The sequence below is a fragment of the Heptranchias perlo genome, chromosome 1, assembly GCF_035084215.1.
Source record: "Heptranchias perlo isolate sHepPer1 chromosome 1, sHepPer1.hap1, whole genome shotgun sequence".
NCBI classification, from domain to species: Eukaryota; Metazoa; Chordata; class Chondrichthyes; order Hexanchiformes; family Hexanchidae; genus Heptranchias; species Heptranchias perlo.
Window position 1 is genome coordinate 73379192 of NC_090325.1, and position 25462 is coordinate 73404653.

At 46.6% G+C, this 25462-nt stretch overlaps 1 protein-coding gene across 2 annotated transcripts in view; it reads left to right on the forward strand.

Annotated features, from left to right (window-relative positions):
* The window catches only part of LOC137323270 (protein FAM149A-like), a 145243-nt gene that overhangs the window by 61985 nt on the left and 57796 nt on the right, over positions 1-25462 (forward strand). The window contains exons 1-3 of one of the 2 annotated variants that reach the window (XM_067986770.1): positions 5825-6119; positions 12822-12935; positions 15140-15272. In XM_067986770.1, the coding sequence (XP_067842871.1) occupies positions 5995-6119; positions 12822-12935; positions 15140-15272 (372 nt within the window). In that variant the 5' untranslated portion in view covers positions 5825-5994. Of the gene's footprint in view, positions 1-5824; positions 6120-12821; positions 12936-15139; positions 15273-25462 lie in introns of those variants that run through there. The other variant, XM_067986764.1, reaches the window with a different exon arrangement.

Below are 25462 nucleotides of genomic sequence, written 5' to 3' on the forward strand. Positions count from 1 at the left end.
AAGGAACGGCGATATATTTCCAAGTCGGGATGGTGTGTGACTTGGAGGGGAACGTGCAGGTGGTGTTGTTCCCATGCGCCTGCTGCCCTTGTCCTTCTAGGTGGTAGAGGTCGCGGGTTTGGGAGGTGCTGTCGAAGAAGCCTTGGCGAGTTGCTGCAGTGCATCCTGTGGATGGTGCACACTGCAGCCACAGTGCGCCGGTGGTGAAGGGAGTGAATGTTTAGGGTGGTGGATGGGGTGCCAATCAAGCGGGCTGCTTTATCTTGGATGGTGTCGAGCTTCTTGAGTGTTGTTGGAGCTGCACTCATCCAGGCAAGTGGAGAGTATTCCATCACACTCCTGACTTGTGCTGTACGTTCTATGGAATTACATAGAACGTACAGCACAGAAACAGACCATTTGGCCCAACTGGTCCATGCCGATGTTTATGCTCCACACGAGCCTACTCCCACAGTTCTTCATCTAACCTTATTAGCCTAACCTTCTATTCCTTTCTCCCTCATGTGTTTATCTAGCTTCCTCTTAAATACATCTATGCTAGTTACCTCAACTACTTCTTGTGGTAGCGAGTTCCACATTCTAACTATTCTCTGCGTAAAGAAGTTTCTCCGGAATTCCCTATTCAATTTATTAGTGACGATCTTATATTTGGATATGGGCATGGACAGAGGATTGATTAATGGACAGAAAACAGAAAGTGGGGATAAACGGGTCATTTTCAGGTTGGCAGGCTGAAACTAGTGGGGTGCTGCAAGAATCAGTGCTGGGGCCTCAACTATTTACAATTTATATTAATGACTTAGATGAAGGGACCAAGTGTAATGTATCCAAGTTTGCTGACGATACAAAGGTAGGTGGGAAAGTAAGCTGTGAGGAGGACACAAGGGGCATCATGCTGTAAGGAGGCGAGAGGTATGGTAGCATAGTGGTTATGTTACTGGCCTAATAATCCAAAGGCCCAGACTAATAATCCTAGAAGTCATAAGTTCAAATCCTGCCATGGCAGCTGGGGAATTTAAATTCAATTAATTAAATAAAATCTGGACTAAAAAAACTAGTATCAGTAATAGTGGCTGTGAAACTACTGGATTTTTGTAAAAACCCATCTGGTTCACTAACGCCCTTTAGGGAAGGGAACCTGCTATCCTTGCCTGGTCTGGTCAAAATGTGACTCCAGACCCACAGCAATGTGGTCAATTCTTAATCAGTCTCTGAAATGGCCTGGCAAGCCACTCAGTTGTGCAATCTTGCTACAGAAAGTCACAATAAGAATAAAACTCAGATGGACCACTAGACACAACAGACGGCAAACCTAAGCTCAGTCAACCCTGCAAAGTCCTCCTCACTAACATCTGGGGACTTGTGCCAAAATTGGGAGAGCTGTCCCACAGACCAGTCAAGCAACAGCCTGACATAGCCATACCCACAGAATCATACTTTTCAGCCAACGTCCCAGAATCTTCCATCACCATCCCTGGGTATGTTCTGACCCACCGGCAGGACAGACCCACCAGAGGTGGCGGTACAGTGATATACAGTCAGGAGGGAGTGGCCCTGGGAGTCCTCAACATTGACTCTGGACCCCATGAAATCTCATGGCATCAGGTCAAACAAGGGCAAGGAAACCTCCTGCTGATTATCACCGACTGCCCTCCCTCAGGTGATGAATCAGTCCACCTCCATGTTGAATACCACTTGGAGGAAGCACTCAGGGTAGCAAGGGCACAGAATGCACTCTGGGTGGGGGACTTCAATGTCCATCACCAAGAGTGGCTCGGGAGCACGACTGCTGACCGAGCTGGCCGAGTGTTGAAGGACATAGCTGCCAGACTGGGCATGCGGCAGGTGGTGAGCGGACCAACACGAGGGAAAAGCCTACTTGACCTCATCCTCACCAATCTACCTGTCACAGATGCATCTGTCCAAAACAGTATTGGTAGGAGTGACCACCGCACAGTCCTCGAGAAATTCCGTCTTTGCACTGAGGACACCATCCAACGTGTTGTGTGGCACTATCATCGTGCTAAATGGGATAGATTCAGAGCAGATCTAGCAGCTCAAAACTAGGCATCCATGAGGTGCTGTGGGCCATCGGCGGCAGCAGAATTGTAATCCAGCGCAATCTGTAACCTCATGGCCCGGCATATTCCTCACTCTACCATTACCGACAAGCCAAGGGATCAACCCTGGTTCAATGAGGAGTGTAGAAGAGCATGCCAAGAGCAGCATGAGGCGTACCGAAAAATGAGGTGCCAACCTGGTGAAGCTACAACTCAGGACTACATGCATGCTAAACAGCGGAAGCAACATGCTATAGACAGAGCTAAGCGATTCCACAACCAATGGATCAGATCAAAGCTCTGCAGACCTGCCACATCCAGTCATGAATGGTGGTGGACAATTAAACAACTAACGGGAGGAGGAGGCTCTGCAAACATCCCCATCCTCAATGATGACGGAGTCCAGCACGTGAGTGCACAAGATAAGGCTGAAGCATTTGCAACCATCTTCAGCCAGAAGTGCCGAGTGGATAATCCATCCTGGCCTCCTCCCGATATCCCCACCATCACAGAAGCCAGTCTTCGGCCAATTCGATTCACTGCACGTGATATCAAGAAACGGCTGAGTGCACTGGATACAGCAAAGGCTATGAGCCCCGACAACATCCCAGCTGTAGTGCTGAAGACTTGTGCTCCAGAACGAGCTGCGCCTCTAGCCAAACTGTTCCAGTACAGCTAGAACACTGGCATCTACCCGACAATGTGGAAAATTGCCCAGGTATGTCCTGTCCACAAAAAGCAGGACAAATCCATTCTGGCCAATTACCGCTCCCTCAGTCTAATCTCAATCATCAGCAAAGTGATGAAAGGTGTCGTCGACAGTGCTATCAAGCGGCACTTACTCACCAATAACCTGCTTACCGATGCTCAGTTTGGGTTCCACCAGGACCACTCGGCTCCAGACCTCATTACAGTCTTGGTCCAAACATGGACAAAAGAGCTGAATTCCAGAGGTGAGGTGAGAGTAACTGCCCTTGACATCAAGGCAGCATTTGACCGAGTGTGGCACCAAGGAGCCCGAGTAAAATTGAAGTCAATGGGAATCAGAGGGAAATCTCTCCAGTGGCTGGAGACATACCTAACACAAAGGAAGATGGTAGTGGTTGTTGGAGGCCAATCATCTCAGCCCCAGGACATTGCTGCAGGAGTTCCTCAAGGCAGTGTCCTAGGCCCAACCATCTTCAGCTGCTTCATCAATGACCTTCCCTCCATCATAAGGTCAGAAATGGGGATGTTCGCTGCTGATTGCATAGTGTTCAGTTCCATTCGAAACCCCTCAGATAATGAAGCAGTCCATGCCCGCATGCAGCAAGACCTGGACACATCCAGGCTTGGGCTGATAAGTGGCAAATAACATTCGTGCCAGGCAATGACCATCTCCAACAAGAGAGAGTCTAACCACCTCCCCTTGAAATTCAACAGCATTACAATCGCCGAATCCCCCACCACCAACATCCTGGGGGTCACCATTGACCAGAAACTTAACTGGACCAGCCGCATAAATATTGTGGCTACAAGAGCAGGTCAGAGGCTGGGTATTCTGCGGCGAGTGACTCACCTCCTGACTCCCCAAAGCCTTACCACCATCTACAAGGCACAGGTCAGGAGTGTGATGGAATAGTCTCCATTTGCCTGGATGAGTGCAGCTCCAACAACACTCAAGAAGCTCAACACCATCCAGGACAAAGCAGCCCGCTTGATTGGCACCCCATCCACCACCCTAAACATTCACTCCCTTCACCACCGGCGCACTGTGGCTGCAGTGTGTACCATCCACAGGATGCACTGCAGCAACTCGCCAAGGCTTCTTCGACAGCACCTCCCAAACCCGCAACCTCTACCACCTAGAAGGACAAGGGCAGCAGGCACACGGGAACAACACCACCTGCACGTTCCCCTCCAAGTCACACACCATCCCGACTTTGAAATATATCGCCGTTCCTTCATCGTTGCTGTGTCAAAATCCTGGAACTTCCTACCTAACAGCACTGTGGGAGAATCTTCACTACACGGACTGCAGTGGTTCAAGAAGGCGGCTCACCACCAGCTTCTCAAGGTCAATTAGGGATGGGCAATAAATGCTGGCCTTGCCAGCGACGCCCACATCCCATGAATGAATTAAAAAAAAGACAGGTTAAGTTAGTGGGCAAGAAGTTGGCAGATGGAGTATAATATGGGGAAATGTGAGGTTATTCACTTCGGTAGGAAGAATAGAAAGGCAGAATATTTTTTAAATGGTGAGAAATTATTAAATGTTAGTGTTCAGAGCGATCTCGGTGTCCTTGTACAAGAAAGTTAGCATGCAGGTAAAGCAAGCAATTAGAAAGACAAATGGATTGTTGGCCTTTATTGCAAGGGGGTTGGAGTACAAGAGTAAGGAAGTCTTGCTCCAATTGTACAGGACTTTGGTGACACCACACCTGGAGTTTCTTGTCTAGGGGGCGGTGCAACGAAGGTTCACTCGATTGATTCCTGGGATGAGAGGGTTGTCCTATGAGGAGAGATTAAGGAGAAAGGCCTACACTCTCTGGAGTTTAGAAGAATAAGAGGTGATCTCATTGAAATACATAAGATTCTGAGGGGGCTTGACAGTGTAGATGCTGAGAGGTTGTTTCCCCGGCTGGCGAGTCTAGAACTCGGGGGCATAGTCGCAGCATAAGGTGTCGGCCATTTAAGACTGAGATGAGGAGGAATTTCTTCACTTAGAGGGTTGTGAATCTTTGGAATTCTCTACCCCAGAGGGCTGTGGATGCTCAGTCATTGAGTGTATTCAAGGTTGAGATAGATATATTTTTGGATTCTAGGGGAAACAAGGGATATGGGGATCTGGCGAGAAAGTGGAATTGAGGCCAAAGATCAGCCATGATCTTATTGAATGGCGGAGCAGGCTCGAGGGGCCATGAGGCCTACTCGTTCTCCTATTTCTTATGTTCTTATGTTCTTATTTATGGCCCCTAGTTTTGGTCTCCCCCACAAGTGGAAACATCTTCTCTACCTCTATCCTATCAAACCCTTTCATAATCTTATTGACCTCTATCAGCTCACCCCTCAGCCTTCTCATTTCCAGAGAAAAGAGCCTCAGCCTGTTTCATACGGACTTTCAGAGGAGGGGAAATTTGTCGATGTTTTCATCCTTGGTAACTGGATAGTTTAGAGGATTTAAGTGTAGGATTTACGAATGGCTGTTTTTGTAACCAAAACACAAGTCTTGAAATGAACAGGTCAAAACAGTTAAAGCTTGAATTACACAGTCCAAAAATACATTAAAAGTATGTAGTTGTTTTGAAGGACTGATGCGTATTTTTCTAATATAAATTGCCAGTAGCTTGCTGAAATACTGATGGTGCTTTGTGACTCTGTGTTAACAGTTTCATGGATGAACAATTTCATGCAGTTCTCAGCAGCTGTTGTGGTTTGTTATTTGCCTGAGGCTAGTGGGAGGAGAAAGTCTCTTGGTGAAAATAAATAACTCCATCCTATATTGATGTAGCTGTGAGTCATAGTGTGGCTGTCACTTACTGCAGAGTATTCTGCTCCACACAGCACCAATAGAACAAACACCAGCCAACACACACACAACTCTTTTAATGACACATGTAAAGCACGGTTTCATCTCTGGCAACAGTGTCTGTGTGTTCAGGAATTCAGCTGCAGTATGGTATGGACAGCGGATGAGGAAATGAAATGTTTTGATGATGTTGGTATCGTGGGTATTTGACGTTTATAAATTAAGTGAATCCTTTGGAAAGCTTCATCTACATTTTGCATTTTTTCTGCAAACCTGAAGACTGCCAGGCAGAGAAATGCTGCCTTGGATCGGACACTGCAGCAATATTTGCCTCCTCACTTGCCTTTTGTGTTGTTTGAGCTGAATTGAGAAACACTGATGTGTGACTTCTTTGATCTGAGGGGTTTGTGATTTAATGCTTGACTGATGCATGGTGCCAGCGCTGTGTTCCCTCCCAGTTTTGCCTGCCTTTCCAGTAACCTCTGGCAACTGTATAAGGGCAGTAATGAGGAAGGTCAGCTGAAGAGAGACCTGGGTCTTATTGTAATAGGGTGAGTACAGGATACATCCACTGAGTAATAAATTTAGTGATCGTTTGTTAGGCCTGCAAAAACATTATGCATCTCACAAAGTAGGTCTGCATACAGTACCAATATCTAAGCATTCACTGATGTTCCTTTTTAACATAGTGTTATATTTGCTATAGTTATATAATTGTGGAAGCATGTTTGATGGATTATTTGTCTTTGATATTTCTTATGGACAAAGAGAATAATTTGTATGAATTATTAAGATTCACACAGCGGTGCTTTCTGATGCTAAAAGATCTGCATGTTTCTCCTTTTCTTTGCTGTTTCTGGTACAGTGCTGTCATTATTTTATTACTCATCCTGGTCTGTCTTCCAGATCAGGTAGAAGAAAATATACTTAGCAATTATTGATTTTTTTTTGGCCTTTCAGTATACTCAAAAATTAAAAAAGAGCAAATAAGAAAAGACGCACAAGTGCTTTATTAATTTCATTAAGAACATGCTATCTTCAAATAGAAATCTCCTGTTTTACATGTGTGGGTTGATACATAGAGATTCATTGTATTGTTTTGTTAATTGATCCTTATGAGATCTACTTTTGTGCACTGGACCTTTATTTTTATTTTGAAACAAACACTATTCCTTTTATTTAAAAATAATAGTTTGAAATTTAGTGGGAATATTTTTTTTATATTGAAATAATGTTTACCATCCCTCCCCATAATTTAGATTCAGTTCTGTAGGAGTCTCTCAGGTCTTATGGACGTGCAAAATTTATATTCAATTCAGCATTTGTTCTGTAGGATATGAGTGCGGGTATTGCCATTGGTCGCCCTGTTATAAATATCAAGCTGCTATAAAGAACTTTAGACATGTATTTCTTCTGTCTGTGGTTGTTTATATAAAAATCTAGGGATAGATTTTTAACTTGCTGCCCAGTTGTAAAGCCGGCGTTGTGGATCAGCTGATCAGCTGCCCCTTAAAGAAACCATCTGATCTTCATTTCCATTAAATTAAAATCGGGCAGTTTCTATAATGGTGGCTGATCCGCAACACCAGTTTTACAACCAGGCAGCAAGTTGAAAATCTATCCCATAATTTTTTAACAGTAAGTCTTTGTGATATTATTTGGTACTTACTGACTTTGACCAGTTAATATCAATCATTAACCAAGGGTGTTTCCATGACCTTACCATTCCATTTCTGCACACTAAGTCATCTAACAGGGGTAGATGCAACGGCGAAAGATCACAGCTGAAAAACAGGCATGAATACTTATCCTACACCACTCAGTTACAGATTGGAAGCTCATCATTCAGAGAGATGCCAAGTGGAGACCGTGGCATCTCCCAGCAGGGCAGGGAAAATCAGAGAGGAGAACTGTGCCTCGGACTTTCCTGGTCCATGTTAGTGGCTGGCATATGTGGGATTTTTATTTTTTATTCATTCATGGGATGTGGGCGTCGCTGGCTTGGCCGGCATTTATTGCCCATCCCTAATTGCCCTTGAGAAGGTGGTGGTGAGCCGCCTTCTTGAACCGCTGCAGTCCGTGTGGTGAAGGTTCTCCCACAGTGCTGTTAGGTAGGGAGTTCCAGGATTTTGACCCAGCGACGATGAAGGAACGGTGATATATTTCCAAGTCGGGATGGTGTGCGACTTGGAGGGGAATGTGCAGGTGGTGTTGTTCCCATGTGCCCGCGGATCTTGTCCTTCTAGGTGGTAGAGGTCGCGGGTTTGGGAGGTGGTGTCGAAAAAGCCTTGGCGAGTTGCTGCAGTGCATCCTGTGGATGGTACACACTGCAGCCACTGTGCGCCGGTGGTGAAGGGAGTGAATGTTTAGGGTGGTGGATGGGGTGCCAATCAAGCGGGCTGCTTTGTCCTGGATGGTGTTGAGCTTCTTGAGTGTTGTTGGAGCTGCACTCATCCAGGCAAGTAGAGAGTATTCCATCACACTCCTGACTTTTGCCTTGTAGATGGTTTACCCTCTGAGCTACGGAGGCATCAGCTCAGGTTCACAAAAGTCAACATTAAATTTAAAATCCTCGACCTAGTCTTTAAATCCCCCCCTGGTCTTTCCCCACCCGATTTCTGCAATTTCCCCCCAAGGTGAACAATCTATTAATATATTGTTGGTTAAGGGAGGAATGTTGGCCAGGTCAACAGGAGAATTCCCTGCTCTTCTCTGAATAATGAAATGAGACCTTTAAGATTCTCCTAATACACCAGAATCAGCAGACAGGGTTCGGTTTAACATCTCATCTGAAAGTCAGCACCTTTGACAAAATAGCAATCCCTCAGTACTGCACTGGAGTATTAGTATAGATTATGTGGGGCTTGAATCTTCTGATTCAGAGGTAAAAGTGCTACCAACTGAGCCAAGCTGACACTATGAGGTGAGTTCTTCCCCACGATCCCACCCAAAATAAAATGTTGGAGAATGCGGGCGGTGAGGCCTACCGCTGCCTCACTGCCCCTCCTCTTGCCCCTGTTCTTCGGGGTACTTCTGCCACTATAAGGCCCCTCCCTGCCTTTTCTGGTGCTACAGTAGTGTCCCTGAAGCAGCACTACTGGGATTCTCTGGCTTTGCACTGGCAAGCTCCCTCCTGATGGTGGGGATCCCGCGGGAGCTCGTCGATCATATGTAAAGGAAAATGGTTTGGGGTTAGGGCTTGTACGGATGGGCAGATGGAAGTACCATCCCAACAGAACTCTGCCCTGAAGAGGAGAATCTCCCCTTTAGCTTTACTGTAGTCAGAGATTATTAGGAGATACTTGGGTGTTTTGTAAAGCAGAAAATGTCACATTCTTGTAAATGTATATGATGTGAATGATTCTTCTTGCTATTATTATTTTGAAAGGCAATTATTTTAGGCACCAATGTGGAACAGCATGTTGGAGCAGCAGTGTGCTGCACTCTGGAGTGCTAGTTGATTGGTTCACATCCAGAACTCCCTCCATGGTGACTGACTGATCTCAGCCATGTCACTGTAGGGATTAGTCAAGTATTTCCTCATAGGGAGAGGCAGAATATCAGGAAAATTGCCCTGGAGGTGTTCTCCTGCACATTCTAGCAATCAATTATAGGTCACAACATTGGTAAGAGCCTGGGGGCAGGTCTTGGCTTCTTGTGTTTCATGGAGAGATCTGGAATGCAGGAAGGAAAATGAATTTCTAAAAATATGTGCATTGAATTTGGGAGTTTTATTGAATGGCCATTCATCCTAGTCTCATAAAAACATATTAAGCAGAAGTCTATGGTATAACATATCACTTTCCTGAAGAAGACTTTCTTTTCAGCAAAAGGTATTAGAATATGAAATGCTTTATCACAGGTGGGTGGTGATGGCAAGTCAATCATCAAATTTAATAGTGAATTCGATAAATACTCGAAGAACAACATTTTAAAGTACGTGGAAAGTGCAGGGAAATGGAATTAGATGTGGAGCTAGCACTGATACAGTGCTAAAGACTCTGAGATAAATCTGGGTTCTTTTTATAAAGGTATTAATCAAATCTAATCCACTGTGGCATATGGTGTTACTGTACAGGATCAAACGGGACACTAAAATTGCTCATCATTGGGTTCTGGCTTTATGTTTTGCATCTCTTTTCAGCTATAGACACAATTTAAATTAGTTTCATATTCCCCCTTAAACTGAGTTAATGTGTGACTGGGTCCAAAACAGCCACTCAGTTCTTTCCAAGGGATACGTGCATGCATGATCTTTGCACTCTGAAATAGTCAGAGATCGTAGGAACCTTTTAAAAATGTGCTGCATTGGAGAAGGAAACCCTGGGGGTAAGTACTATGATAACTGTTCCTAGCTGCACCTGAGGCAAGAGTTATTTTTTATATCAATTCCCATTTTCAGAGCTCATCTTCTGCGGAATCTTCTATTTCCTCCACTTCCTTGGTGGAGTACTCTGATGACACTAGCCAAAGGGATACATTGGGGCATGCCCTCTTCCTTTCAGTGATGTCTGTTTGTCTGGAGGCAGATTGCAAGTCAACCTGTTTATTATTTTCTCTGTCGCCACCAAGCTTTTGCTGACAAGCATTATAAAGCCATTGATTGTGCACTCCTTCCAACTCATTGAAAACACTTACAGGTCTTCAGAAATGGCCATGTATTAGGTACTTCTGACAATATAGGAGGTGAAGGCACTTAATTGTTTAACTATAGATCCACCCTTCTCTATGATTCTTCAAACATAGTGCCGTGTTGACAGATAGACTCTGTGCTTGTGTCAGATCTATTCTTAGCACAGTCTCTCACCAGCTGGCTAATCATCACTACCAGTCTGATGTAAGTGTTCATTGTAATTAGACTCAATCCATCTGAAAGATCAACTCATGTTGTTATCCAACAAAAATGAACTAGCTGTGATCATTTATTTATTTATGTTTCACAATGTGCTTGTATTTTTCATAGCTTGAAGCTAGCTTGGTTGATAGCTTTGAAAACTTAAAGGCAGAAATTTGGGCGCACCCATTTTTTAGGCATACGGGGGCACAAGGAACATTCCTGTGCCTTAATTGTGAGGCCCAAGGTGCCCCTGATATGGGCCTCGGACCTCATTTCAACGGAGCCACCATGCCGTAAACAGCCAGTCAGTGAAGAGGAAACCAAGGTCGGGCCGCTGCTAGCGACCTGAGATTTAAACTTCCAATCCTACATCAAGGGAGATATTCTGCACAGAATCTAAATTGTACTGGAGAGATTAAGTGATATAAAGGCCCCTATATTTACAGGGAGGCAGGGAGGGAGCGCGGGAACGCACTCGCTGAGGGAAATCCAGAAATTCGGGGGACGCGAATGTCCTGCCTCAACACCTCATTATCATTTTTTTCTTCCGTTTCTCGTCTAGCAGCTGGCCAAATTTACAGGGTGGCCGGCTGGCTGGCTGCCAGGCTAGAAAGCCAGTGGTCCCTGGCAATCGGAGCTCAGGATCGGGGCTTGGTGGGGAGAGGGGGGTTGGGGGGGCAGTGTGCCAGCCAACCAGGAGGGAGGGAGAACAAAATCAGGGGTCGGAATCAGGGGTTGGAGGGGGGATGGCAGATGGCGGGGCAGGAGGCTGGAGATCGGAGTTTGGAGGGGGAGGAATTGATAGATCATGGGGCAGGCCGGAGATCAGGGGTTGGAGGAGGAGGGGCCGGTAGATCGCAGGGCAGGCTGGAGATCGGGGTTGGAGGGGGAGGGATGTTGGAGATCGGGGGTTGGGGGTTGGCATGTCACGGGGCAGGCTGGAGATTGGGAGTTGGAGGGAAGGGGTCGGTAGATTGCAGGGCAGGCTGGAAATTGTGGGTTGGGAGGTGCGATGTCACCAATCGCAGCAGCGAGGAGAGGCCACGATCGGCAGAAGGTTTGCTTGAGTTGCTGGGGGGAGCACTCCTGCTCCTCCTGACCCACACGGAATGCTCTAAAAAGCACTACCTTCTGAAGCCATCTCCATTTCGCTGCTGGGTTTCTTGAGCACTGGGAAACCTGGCGGCTATGTAAAATTTCAGTTAGGTTGGGACGCGTTCCCTGATTTTTAATTTTTAATTTTTAACCCTCCCAGATCCTCTCCCACCCGTCGTGGGGGGTGGGGGGGGATTAATATCAATCCCAAAATGTATCAGGAGGAGAAATGCAGCAATGATTTATGTAAAATATATTAAAGAAAAGGATAAGATATACTGGAACAAATGATGTAACATGTACAATCGGGGAGTGGGGGGTCGTTGATACATATATACCAACCATCAAGTTCAATGCAGTTGGAGATAAGAGAGTAGGGGAAATGCAAATGGTCTTAGAGAGCATTGGCAGGAGCCACCAACACACTTTGGAGCTGTTGCTTCTAAGGCTAGGAAATAGAGTTGGTTACAACACTACACTTCCACCTTAAGGGCCTGAGTTCAAGTCCACCCTTATAAGTCCAATAAAATATTGAACTATAATGTCAAAACAGTAGAATACAAGTTGAAGGAAGTCCTGATTAAACTGCTCAGGTCGCACTTGAGTGCCGTGTTCAGTTCTGATCACCGAGACACAAGGGAGACATTCAAGCGCTGGAGACAATGTAGGGACCAGTCACAAGGATGATCCCTAGTGTTAGAGGTCTGAATTATGAAGAAAGACCAGAGGAACTTCAATGCTCCCAACCACTGACCCCACCAAAGTTTGCAGGGCTAGGGGGCATCTCCTCCTCTTGCCAAGGGCCCCAGAAACACTATTGTAGGCTGGCTGTCCAGGGGATGGGGAGGTGCCAGGCCAGGCTGTCGCAGTGGTCCATTATTTCAGGGGGCTACTTTAAAATGTAAAAAGAAAAATTCTCCCCCACCCCCCCCATCTTCAGGAATCCAGGCCCCGACCCCAGTCTGGACCCCCAGGTTGTCCTCAATTCTACTGCTATCAGCCAGGTACTCCCAGGGATACTGGCAGCAGTGGTACGCCAGGGCTCAACTGAGGGCCTAGAAGTGGGAACTCCCAACTTAGGAAGTCCATCCCCTTGCATTGATGGCCTTGTAGACGTAGGTTTCACCCCTGCCCACAAGGCCATACACCTGGTGTATCTGGGTCCTGGCTGAGTTTGAAACTCTTCCACTGGTCTCCCACCAGACTTCCAGCCGCACTCCACTGAAACAGCCACACAATTTTAGGACTAATATCGTTTGTAACTGCCAAGTCAAGATGTAAACAATTTTATTTTACCTACATGTCTTCTAATTTCCAACAGAAAGGGATTATCAAAAGGAACAGCCGACTATCACCATTTTCCTGAGAAAATAAGCGATTCTCTTCCAACTAATTTTACAAAACATGTTCAAGGAGCAATTCAGTGTTACAACAGGTAAAATGTTTTCATCCATTATTCAAGCGATAATAGGGAGAAACTGTACAGTTATGAATGATTAATGTACACGGGAATTAGTTTGGTCATGAGGTGAAGCCAGGTGTAATTGTTGAAGATTGGTGTGTTTGCACTGACTAGGCGTCCATTAGATATCATTGTGTTTGTTATAAAGGTGTTAAAAAAGGCTATAGGTCCATTTATTTGAAGCACACCTTTGGAATGTTACATTTTTCTCAAATCCTTTATTTAATTGTCATTGAATTTTCCATTGATTTTTAGTGAAATTCTTTGGATTCGCTGGGATCTTTAATATGGATTTCAGCAATAGTAAAGAAAGTGGTGCATGTTAATGATATATTTCAGTGCCTGTTGTGCTCATTCAGATTATAAATGTTGCAGTGTTCTTGATTTCTGTCAAATACGCAATGTATCAAAGACGTTAGGGAAATGTATGAGGCTCTTTTCTGATGTATCGCTAGTTAAATGCTATGTGGTTCTTGTGCCATATAAGCCAGTAATGTCCCAGGATCAATCCTACTCAGTGCTAAATTAGTTGATCTAATTTGTAAGAAGTGGGAACATGACAATTGGCCTCAGTGCCATGGGTTAGTGAGGAGAAAAATCAGCCAGGACTCAGGCTCTAGTGCACGTGAGTGGATATCAGATGACGATTGGGTCAGAACCGACTGTGGTAGGATAGCCTGTAGCCTGTTGATAATCTAGGCTCACAGAATGATACTTGGAATGATACTGGAAGACTGATGGCATAGTGGAAGCAAAGGAGTCACTATCTTCAGCAAAAAAATTGGAAGGGGGCTGATAAAAAAAAATTGGGGGATGGTAAATCTTTGACATCACAATTTTTTCACTGTAATTGTTTCACTCCGAGAATTTTGACATAATGTAACTTGTTCGTGTGATGTCTTGGTCTGTTGCTACGCCCCAAAGGCAATGCTCTTTGACATTGATTATAGTGATGCTGTAAATCTCTGACAAATTCCATCTGGCCACATTAGCATCACTGTTAAAATATTTGTTATTGAAGCATTTTACCCTTTGATAAATATCCAGTATCACTTTACAAAGGGGGCCGATGGGGTAAGGGAATCAAATATTTTTGGCTGTTGGTGCCGTCAGCCCCCTCAGCAGCTGCCCAATGCTACTTCCCCCCCGCCCCGCTTACTTGAGGGGCCAAATGGCAATATTTAAATTAGGTGGCTTCCGCTGACCCCAGAGACTTTGGCAGGGTCAGGGCCGAAGGTCACTGGAAGGTGCTACCTGATAGTTATGCCAGTGGAGTGGAGCCACACATTTTCAACGCTATTCTCAAGCAGAAGAAAATACGGATAATCTTGATGAGTTGAATTTCCGTGGGAATAGACTGATTGTGAACTTAAGTGTTTAAATAGGCACAGCGATGCTAAAACACTGGATAAATACAAAACATGTCCATTTGTCATTAGTGTAGTAGGGGTGCATCAACTAGGGAGTAATTAGAGGGTCAAAATTTATTTCTGTATATTTTTTCAAATTATCGCACGGCAACTCTGATTGTGATAGCAAAGTTAAAAAAAGTATCTTTCAAGCAGATTTGTATGCCTGCATTTATATATTGGTGTCAACCTAGGCTCAGTGCTAGCACTCTCGCTATCAAAGCTCATGGGTTCAAGCCCCCCTCCATAGAACTGAGCACATAATCTAGGCTGACACTTCTGCGCAGTACTGAGGGAGAGCTGCACAGTGGGGTGCCGTCTTTCGGATGAGACATTAGACCGAAGCCCCATCTGCTCTCTCAGGTGGACGTAAAAGATCCCATGGCACTATTCGAAGAAGATCATGGGAGTTCTCCCTGGTGTCCTGGCCAATAATAATGCCTCAACCAACACCTGAAAACAGATGATTTGGTCATTATCACATTGCTGTTTGTGGGACCTTGCTATGCACAAAATTGGTTAACCCGTTTCCGCCATTATAACAGTGCCTATACTTCAAAAGTACTTCATTTACTGTGAAGCACTTTGGGAAATCCTGGGGTCATGAAAGGGGCTATATTAATGCAAATTCTTTCTTTCTATATTTCAAAACTATGCTGAGAAAAACACAAAGGGAATGTGGAGGTTTTATTTTTATTCTATTATTACAATGGCTGAGTGAATTACATACCATGTGATGGAAAGTAACTTTTCTTTTCCCTTCAATAGTGAATCCATTGTATCTGAATCTTCTAGTGGGCAGACCACACCAACAGACCTTAATAATTCTTGGTCTGCAATCCAGAGCTATACAACAGGTCTGTCCACTGAGCGCAGTTCAGTCTACTCCTGGAGAGATGATGTGAGTATTGCCCTGCACTGGCAGTACAAGAAATTGAGAAAATATCTCATTGTAAAAGTGACAAAATAACGTAGAATCCAATAGAAATTAGACCACACAATGGGTGCCAATTGGAAGTCAGTCATTGTAGAACTGACAACACGTTAGGCTGAAATTAAAACAGAAAATGCTGGATTCACTCAGCAGGTCAGGCAGCATCTGTGGAGAGAGAAACCAAGTTAACATTTCAGGTCGATGACCTTTCATCAGGACTGATAGGCTAATGGTTTTATGTCCATTATCCACTCAGAACAGACAAACTGTGATTACAAAGTGTAGCCATCATTTGTTAAGGTTGCTATTTCCATAGATTGAAAAATAATCTTCTTATTAAAAAAAGACCAAAAAAAAGCACAAAGCAAAATTAATCTGTAAAGTTTATAATAAAAACATAAGATTAAAATGAGAGACCTGCTCAGCCGAATAAGCTAGGGGTTGTAGACAGTGTGAGAAGGATGCTGGGGGTTATAGACAGGGTGAGAAGGATGCTGGGGGTTATAGACAGGGTGAGAAGGATGCTGGGAGTTATAGACAGGGTGAGAAGGATGCTGGGAGTTATAGACAGGGTGAGAAGGATGCTGGGAGTTATAGACAGGGTGAGAAGGATGCTGGGAGTTATAGACAGGGTGAGAAGGATGCTGGGGGTTATAGACAAGGTGAGAAGGATGCTGGGGGTTATAGACAGGGTGAGAAGGATGCTGGGAGTTATAGACAGGGTGAGAAGGATGCTGGGAGTTATAGCCAGGGTGAGAAGGATGCTGGGGGTTGTAGACAGTGTGAGAAGGATGCTGGGAGTTATAGACAGGGTGAGAAGGATGCTGGGGGTTATAGACAGGGTGAGAAGGATGCTGGGAGGTATAGACAGGGTGAGAAGGATGCTGGGGGTTATAGACAGGGTGAGAAGGATGCTGGGAGTTATAGACAGGGTGAGAAGGATGCTGGGAGTTATAGACAGCGTGAGAAGGATGCTGGGAGTTATAGACAGGGTGAGAAGGATGCTGGGAGTTATAGACAGGGTGAGAAGGATGCTGGGAGTTATAGACAGGGTGAGAAGGATGCTGGGGGTTATAGACAAGGTGAGAAGGATGCTGGGGGTTATGGACAGGGTGAGAAGGATGCTGGGGGTTATAGACATGGTGAGAAGGATGCTGGGAGTTATTGACAGGGTGAGAAGGATGCTGGGGGTTATAGATAGGGTGAGAAGAATGCTGGGGGTTATAGACATGGTGAGAAGGATGCTGGGAGTTACAGATAGGGTGAGAAGGATGCTGGGAGTTATAGACAGGGTGAGAAGGATGCTGGGGGTTATAGACAGGGTGAGAAGGATGCTGGGAGTTACAGATAGGGTGAGAATGATGCTGGGAGTTATAGACAGGGTGAGAAGGATGCTGGGAGTTATAGACAGGGTGAGAAGGATGCTGGGGGTTTTAGACATGGTGAGAAGGATGCTGGGAGTTACAGATAGGGTGAGAAGGATGCTGGGAGTTATAGACAGGGTGAGAAGGATGCTGGGGGTTTTAGACATGGTGAGAAGGATGCTGGGAGTTACAGATAGGGTGAGAAGGATGCTGGGGGTTATAGACAGGGTGAGAAGGATGCTGGGAGTTATAGATAGGGTGAGAAGGATGCTGGGAGTTATAGACAGGGTGAGAAGGATGCTGGGAGTTATAGACAGGGTGAGAAGGATGCTGGGGGTTATAGACAGGGTGAGAAGGATGCTGGGGGTTATAGACAGGGTGAGAAGGATGCTGGGAGTTATAGACAGGGTGAGAAGGATGCTGGGGGTTATAGACAGGGTGAGAAGGATGCTGGGGGTTATAGACAGGGTGAGAAGGATGCTGGGGGTTTTAGACATGGTGAGAAGGATGCTGGGAGTTACAGATAGGGTGAGAAGGATGCTGGGGGTTATAGACAGGGTGAGAAGGATGCTGGGAGTTATAGATAGGGTGAGAAGGATGCTGGGGGTTATAGACAGGGTGAGAAGGATGCTGGGAGTTATAGACAGGGTGAGAAGGATGCTGGGGGTTATAGACAGGGTGAGAAGGATGCTGGGAGTTATAGATAGGGTGAGAAGGATGCTGGGGGTTATAGACAGGGTGAGAAGGATGCTGGGAGTTATAGACAGGGTGAGAAGGATGCTGGGAGTTATAGATAGGGTGAGAAGGATGCTGGGAGTTATAGACAGGGTGAGAAGGATGCTGGGAGTTATAGATAGGGTGAGAACGATGCTGGGAGTTATAGACAGGGTGAGAAGGATGCTGGGAGTTACAGATAGGGTGAGAAGGATGCTGGGAGTTTTTGACAGGGTGAGAAGGATGCTGGGAGTTATAGACAGGGTGAGAAGGATGCTGGGGGTTAAATACAGGGTGAGAAGGATGCTGGGAGTTATACACAGGGTGAGAAGGATGCTGGGAGTTACAGACTGGGTGAGAAGGATGCTGGGAGTTATCGACAGGGTGAGAAGGATGCTGGGAGTTACAGATAGGGTGAGAAGGATGCTGGGAGTTATAGACAGGGTGAGAAGGATGCTGGGGGTTATAGACAGGGTGAGAAGGATGCTGGGAGTTACAGATAGGGTGAGAAGGATGCTGGGGGTTATAGACAGGGTGAGAAGGATGCTGGGAGTTATAGACAGGGTGAGAAGGATGCTGGGAGTTATAGACAGGGTGAGAAGGATGCTGGGGGTTATAGACAGGGTGAGAAGGATGCTGGGGGTTATAGACAGGGTGAGAAGGATGCTGGGAGTTATAGACAGGGTGAGAAGGATGCTGGGAGTTATAGACAGCGTGAGAAGGATGCTGGGAGTTATAGACAGGGTGAGAAGGATGCTGGGAGTTATAGACAGGGTGAGAAGGATGCTGGGAGTTATAGACAGGGTGAGAAGGATGCTGGGGGTTATAGACAAGGTGAGAAGGATGCTGGGGGTTATGGACAGGGTGAGAAGGATGCTGGGGGTTATAGACATGGTGAGAAGGATGCTGGGAGTTATTGACAGGGTGAGAAGGATGCTGGGGGTTATAGATAGGGTGAGAAGGATGCTGGGGGTTATAGACATGGTGAGAAGGATGCTGGGAGTTACAGATAGGGTGAGAAGGATGCTGGGAGTTATAGACAGGGTGAGAAGGATGCTGGGGGTTATAGACAGGGTGAGAAGGATGCTGGGAGTTACAGATAGGGTGAGAATGATGCTGGGAGTTATAGACAGGGTGAGAAGGATGCTGGGAGTTATAGACAGGGTGAGAAGGATGATGGGGGTTTTAGACATGGTGAGAAGGATGCTGGGAGTTACAGATAGGGTGAGAAGGATGCTGGGAGTTATAGACAGGGTGAGAAGGATGCTGGGGGGTTTAGACATGGTGAGAAGGATGCTGGGAGTTACAGATAGGGTGAGAAGGATGCTGGGGGTTATAGACAGGGTGAGAAGGATGCTGGGAGTTATAGATAGGGTGAGAAGGATGCTGGGAGTTATAGACAGGGTGAGAAGGATGCTGGGAGTTATAGACAGGGTGAGAAGGATGCTGGGGGTTATAGACAGGGTGAGAAGGATGCTGGGGGTTATAGACAGGGTGAGAAGGATGCTGGGAGTTATAGACAGGGTGAGAAGGATGCTGGGGGTTATAGACAGGGTGAGAAGGATGCTGGGGGTTATAGACAGGGTGAGAAGGATGCTGGGGGTTTTAGACATGGTGAGAAGGATGCTGGGAGTTACAGATAGGGTGAGAAGGATGCTGGGGGTTATAGATAGGGTGAGAAGGATGCTGGGGGTTATAGACAGGGTGAGAAGGATGCTGGGAGTTATAGATAGGGTGAGAAGGATGCTGGGGGTTATAGACAGGGTGAGAAGGATGCTGGGAGTTATAGACAGGGTGAGAAGGATGCTGGGAGTTATAGATAGGGTGAGAAGGATGCTGGGAGTTATAGACAGGGTGAGAAGGATGCTGGGAGTTATAGATAGGGTGAGAACGATGCTGGGAGTTATAGACAGGGTGAGAAGGATGCTGGGAGTTACAGATAGGGTGAGAAGGATGCTGGGAGTTTTTGACAGGGTGAGAAGGATGCTGGGAGTTATAGACAGGGTGAGAAGGATGCTGGGGGTTAAATACAGGGTGAGAAGGATGCTGGGAGTTATACACAGGGTGAGAAGGATGCTGGGAGTTACAGACTGGGTGAGAAGGATGCTGGGAGTTATCGACAGGGTGAGAAGGATGCTGGGAGTTACAGATAGGGTGAGAAGGATGCTGGGAGTTATAGACAGGGTGAGAAGGATGCTGGGGGTTATAGACAGGGTGAGAAGGATGCTGGGAGTTACAGATAGGGTGAGAAGGATGCTGGGGGTTATAGACAGGGTGAGAAGGATGCTGGGAGTTATAGACAGGGTGAGAAGGATGCTGGGAGTTATAGACAGGGTGAGAAGGATGCTGGGGGTTATAGACAGGGTGAGAAGGATGCTGGGGGTTATAGACAGGGTGAGAAGGATGCTGGGAGTTAGAGACAGGGTGAGAAGGATGCTGGGGGTTATAGACAGGGTGAGAAGGATGCTGGGAGTTAGAGACAGGGTGAGAAGAATGCTGGGGGTTATAGACAGGGTGAGAAGGATGCTGGGAGTTAGAGACAGGGTGAGAAGGATGCTGGGAGTTATAGACAGGGTGAGAAGGATGCTGGGGGTTATAGACAGGGTGAGAAGGATGCTGGGAGTTATAGACAGGGTGAGAAGGATGCTGGGAGTTATAGACAGGGTGAGAAGGATGCTGGGGGTTATAGACAGGGTGAGAAGGATGCTGGGAGTTAGAGACAGGGTGAGAAGGATGCTGGGAGTTATAGACAGGGTGAGAAGGATGCTGGGGGTTATAGACAGGGTGAGAAGGATGCTGGGAGTTATAGACATGGTGAGAAGGATGCTGGGAGTTATTGACAGGGTGAGAAGGATGCTGGGAGTTATAGACAGGGTGAGAAGGATGCTGGGAGTTATAGACAGGGTGAGAAGGATGCTGGGAGTTATAGACAGGGTGAGAAGGATGCTGGGGGTTATAGACAGGGTGAGAAGGATGCTGGGAGTTAGAGACAGGGTGAGAAGGATGCTGGGAGTTATAGACAGGGTGAGAAGGATGCTGGGAGTTATAGACAGGGTGAGAAGGATGCTGGGAGTTATAGACAGGGTGAGAAGGATGCTGGGAGTTACAGATAGGGTGAGAAGGATGCTGGGAGTTATAGAGAGGGTGAGAAGGATGCTGGGAGTTATAGCCAGGGTGAGAAGGATGCTGGGAGTTATAGACAGGGTGAGAAGGATGCTGGGGGTTATAGACAGGGTGAGAAGGATGCTGGGAGTTATAGACAGGGTGAGAAGGATGCTGGGAGTTACAGATAGGGTGAGAAGGATGCTGGGAGTTATAGAGAGGGTGAGAAGGATGCTGGGAGTTATAGCCAGGGTGAGAAGGATGCTGGGAGTTATAGACGGGTGAGAAGGATGCTGGGAGTTTTTGACAGGGTGAGAAGGATGCTGGGAGTTATAGACAGGGTGAGAAGGATGCTGGGAGTGATAGTCAGGGTGAGAAGGATGCTGGGAGTTATTGACAGGGTGAGAAGGATGCTGGGAATTATAGACAGGGTGAGAAGGATGCTGGGGGTTATAGACAGGGTGAGAAGGATGCTGGGAGTTATGGACAGGGTGAGAAGGATGCTGGGAGTTATAGATAGGGTGAAAAGAATGCTGGGAGTTATAGACAGGGTGAGAAGGATGCTGGGAGTTATAGACAGGGTGAGAAGGATGCTGGGAGTTATTGACAGGGTGAGAAGGATGCTGGGGGTTATAGACATGGTGAGAAGGATGCTGGGAGTTATTGACAGGGTGAGAAGGATGCTGGGGGTTATAGATCGGGTGAGAAGGATGCTGGGGGTTATAGACATGGTGAGAAGGATGCTGGGAGTTATGGACAGGGTGAGAAGGATGCTGGGAGTTACAGACAGGGTGAGAAGGATGCTGGGATTTATAGACAGGGTGAGAAGGATGCTGGGGGTTATAGACAGGGTGAGAAGGATGCTGGGAGTTATAGACAGGATGAAAAGAATGCTGGGAGTTATAGACAGGGTGAGAAGGATGCTGGGGGTTATAGACATGGTGAGAAGGATGCTGGGAGTTATAGACAGGGTGAGAAGGATGCTGGGGGTTATAGACATGGTGAGAAGGATGCTGGGAGTTACAGATCGGGTGAGAAGGATGCTGGGAGTTATAGACAGGGTGAGAAGGATGCTGGGAGTTATAGACAGGGTGAGAAGGATGCTGGGAGTTATAGCCAGTTTGAGAAGGATGCTGGGAGTTATTGACAGGGTGAGAAGGATGCTGGGAGTTATAGCCAGGGTGAGAAGGATGCTGGGAGTTATTGACAGGGTGAGAAGGATGCTGTGGGTTATAGACATGGTGAGAAGGATGCTGGGAGTTATAGACAGGGTGAGAAGGATGCTGGGAGTTATAGACATGGTGAGAAGGATGCTGGGAGTTATAGTCAGGGTGAGAAGGATGCTGGGAGTTATTGATAGGGTGAGAAGGATGCTGTGGGTTATCGACATGGTGAGAAGGATGCTGGCAGTTATAGACAGGGTGAGAAGGATGCTGGGAGTTATAGACATGGTGAGAAGGATGCTGGGAGTTATTGACAGGGTGAGAAGGATGCTGGGAGTTATGGACAGGATGAAAAGAATGCTGGGAGTTATAGACAGGGTTGGAAGGATGCTGGGAGTTATAGTCAGGGTGAGAAGGATGCTGGGGGTTCTCGACATGGTGAGAAGGATGCTGGGAGTTATTGACAGGGTGAGAAGGATGCTGGGGGTTATAGACATGGTGAGAAGGATGCTGGGAGTTATAGACAGGGTGAGAAGGATGCTGGGAGTTATAGACAGGGTGAGAAGGATGCTGGGAGTTATAGACAGGGTGAGAAGGATGCTGGGGGTTATAGACAGGGTGAGAAGGATGCTGGGAGTTATAGACAGGGTGAGAAGGATGCTGGGGGTTATAGATAGGGTGAGAAGGATGCTGGGGGTTATAGACATGGTGAGAAGGATGCTGGGAGTTATAGACAGGGTGAGAAGGATGCTGGGGGTTATAGATAGGGTGAGAAGGATGCTGGGGGTTATAGACATGGTGAGAAGGATGCTGGGAGTTACAGATAGGGTGAGAAGGATGCTGGGAGTTATAGACAGGGTGAGATGGATGCTGGGAGTTATAGACAGGGTGAGAAGGATGCTGGGGGTTATCGACAGGGTGAGAAGGATGCTGGGAGTTATAGCCAGGGTGAGAAGGATGCTGGGGGTTATAGACAAGGTGAGAAGGATGCTGGGAGTTATAGACAGGGTGAGAAGGATGCTGGGAGTTATAGACATGGTGAGAAGGATGCTGGGAGTTATAGACAGGGTGAGAAGGATGCTGGGAGTTATAGACAGGGTGAGAAGGATGCTGGGGGTTCTTGACAGGGTGAGAAGGATGCTGGGAGTTATAGACAGGGTGAGAAGGATGCTGGGGGTTCTTGACAGGGTGAGAAGGATGCTGTGAGTTATAGACAGGGTGATAAGGATGCTGGGGGTTATAGACAGGGTGAGAAGGATGCTGGGAATTATAGACAGGGTGAGATGGATGCTGGGGGTTATAGACAGGGTGTGAAGGATGCTGGGAGTTACAGATAGGGTGAGAAGGATGCTGGGAGTTATAGACAGGGTTAGAAGGATGCTGGGAGTTATAGACAGGGTGAGAAGGATGCTGGGGGTTATAGACAGGGTGAGAAGGATGCTGGGGGTTATAGACAGGGTGAGAAGGATGCTGGGAGTTATAGACAGGGTGATAAGGATGCTGGGAGTTATAGTCAAGGTGAGAAGGATGCTGGGAGTTATAGACCAGGATGAGAAGGATGCTGGGAGTTATAGACAGGGTGAGAAGGATGCTGGGAGTTATAGATAGGGTGAGAAGGATGCTGGGAGTTATAGACAGAGTGAGAAGGATGCTGGGAGTTATAGCCAGGGTTAGAAGGATGCTGGGGGTTATAGACAGAGTGAGAAGGATGCTGGGAGTTATAGACAGGGTGAGAAGGATGCTGGGAGTTATAGCCAGGGTTAGAAGGATGCTGGGGGTTATAGACAGAGTGAGAAGGATGCTGGGAGTTATAGACAGGGTGAGAAGGATGCTGGGGGTTATAGACAGAGTGAGAAGGATGCTGGGGGTTATAGACAGGGTGAGAAGGATGCTGGGAGTTATGGACAGGGTGAGAAGGATGCTGGGTGTTATAGACAGGGTGAGATGGATGCTGGGAGTTATAGACAGAGTGAGAAGGATGCTGGGAGTTATAGCCAGGGTTAGAAGGATGCTGGGGGTTATAGACAGAGTGAGAAGGATGCTGGGAGTTATAGACAGGGTGAGAAGGATGCTGGGTGTTATAGACAGAGTGAGAAGGATGCTGGGGGTTATAGACAGGGTGAGAAGGATGCTGGGAGTTATAGACAGAGTGAGAAGGATGCTGGGAGTTATAGACAGGGTGAGAAGGATGCTGGGGGTTATCGACAGGGTGAGAAGGATGCTGGGAGTTACAGACTGGGTGAGAAGGATGCTGGGAGTTATAGACAGGGTGAGAAGGATGCTGGGGGTTATAGACAGGGTGAGAAGGATGCTGGGAGTTATAGACAGGGTGAGAAGGATGCTGGGAGTTATAGACAGAGTGAGAAGGATGCTGGGAGTTATAGACAGGGTGAGAAGGATGCTGGGAGTTATAGACAGGGTGAGAAGGATGCTGGGAGTTACAGATAGGGTGAGAAGGATGCTGGGAGTTATAAACATGGTGAGAAGGATGCTGGGGGTTATAGACAGGGTGAGAAGGATGCTGGGGGTTATCGACAGGGTGAGAAGGATGCTGGGAGTTATCGACAGGGTGAGAAGGATGCTGGGAGTTATAGACAGGGTGAGAAGGATGCTGGGAGTTATAGACAGGGTGAGAAGGATGCTGGGAGTTATAGACAGGGTGAGAAGGATGCTGGGAGTTATAGACAGGGTGAGAAGGATGCTGGGAGTTATAGACAGGGTGAGAAGGATGCTGGGTGTTGTGGTCAGCACCTGGGAGTAAAAACTGGTTACCCAAAGAATGGTTGCCTGCTGCAGCAGAGTAATTTTACTGTTAACAATATTTGTTTCGCTTTCAAATCAATTAAGCTGACCATTTAATTAGCCCTACTCACCATATCATTAAAGTCTAATTATTATTAAAATCAGTATGTCCTGTCAGCTGTCAACATTCCTTATGGGAATTTCAATGTTATTTTTGTCCACACCCCTGTTACTTTTGTAATTTACATGGAATGAGAAAAAAGATTTTGGCAACTTACAAAGTCAAGTATTAGCTCAGTCGGTGAGATTCATTAGACTTTAGCTGGTGTGTCGAAACAGGAGCCATTTCATATGGGGGAAACTCCACTTCAATAACTGGAACCTGTCACTAACTTTCTTGTGCAACATTAGCTGCACCTGCTTTCAGGTAATCCAAAACTCTTGCTCCACAAATACCAGGCACATTCTGTCATCTTGCCCAAGTGCCCATTCTTCCTTTGAGTGTTCAGGAAACTATTCTGCAGCAGGGGGCATCACAAAAATGCCTGTGCTGTCCTCACCTGCAGTCCACACACTGCACTTTCTGGCAGGGGTCACTGGATAGCTCAGGAATAGGAACATGGGGAATGTTGCTTGTCTGCAGCCCAAAGAGAAAGAGGTGGGAGGGAAAAATAAACAAATATGAAATTTGTTTCCAGTAGATATAAATGTAGCCCAACATTTAATACCAATTGTGAGGTATGATTTGGAGGTGCTATTGTAGACTCAACCACTTGGCTCAGGATTGACCAAATTTGTTTTAATTATTACTCTTGAAAAGCCAGCCATCAGATGAGATTTTAATACAATTCATATGATTTCTGGATCGGTCTGTTGCTTGTTAATAATTGATTATTTGCTTCAAATTCTGCAATATTGTTTTCCAATTTTCACCCCTTTTCTCCCCCTCCTCTCCTGAAAGTCAGAACTCTTGCTCCACAAATACCAGGCACCCTTTGTCATCTTGCCCAAGTGCCCATTCTTCCTGTGAGTGTTCAGGAAACTATTCTACAGCAGGGGCATCACAAAAATG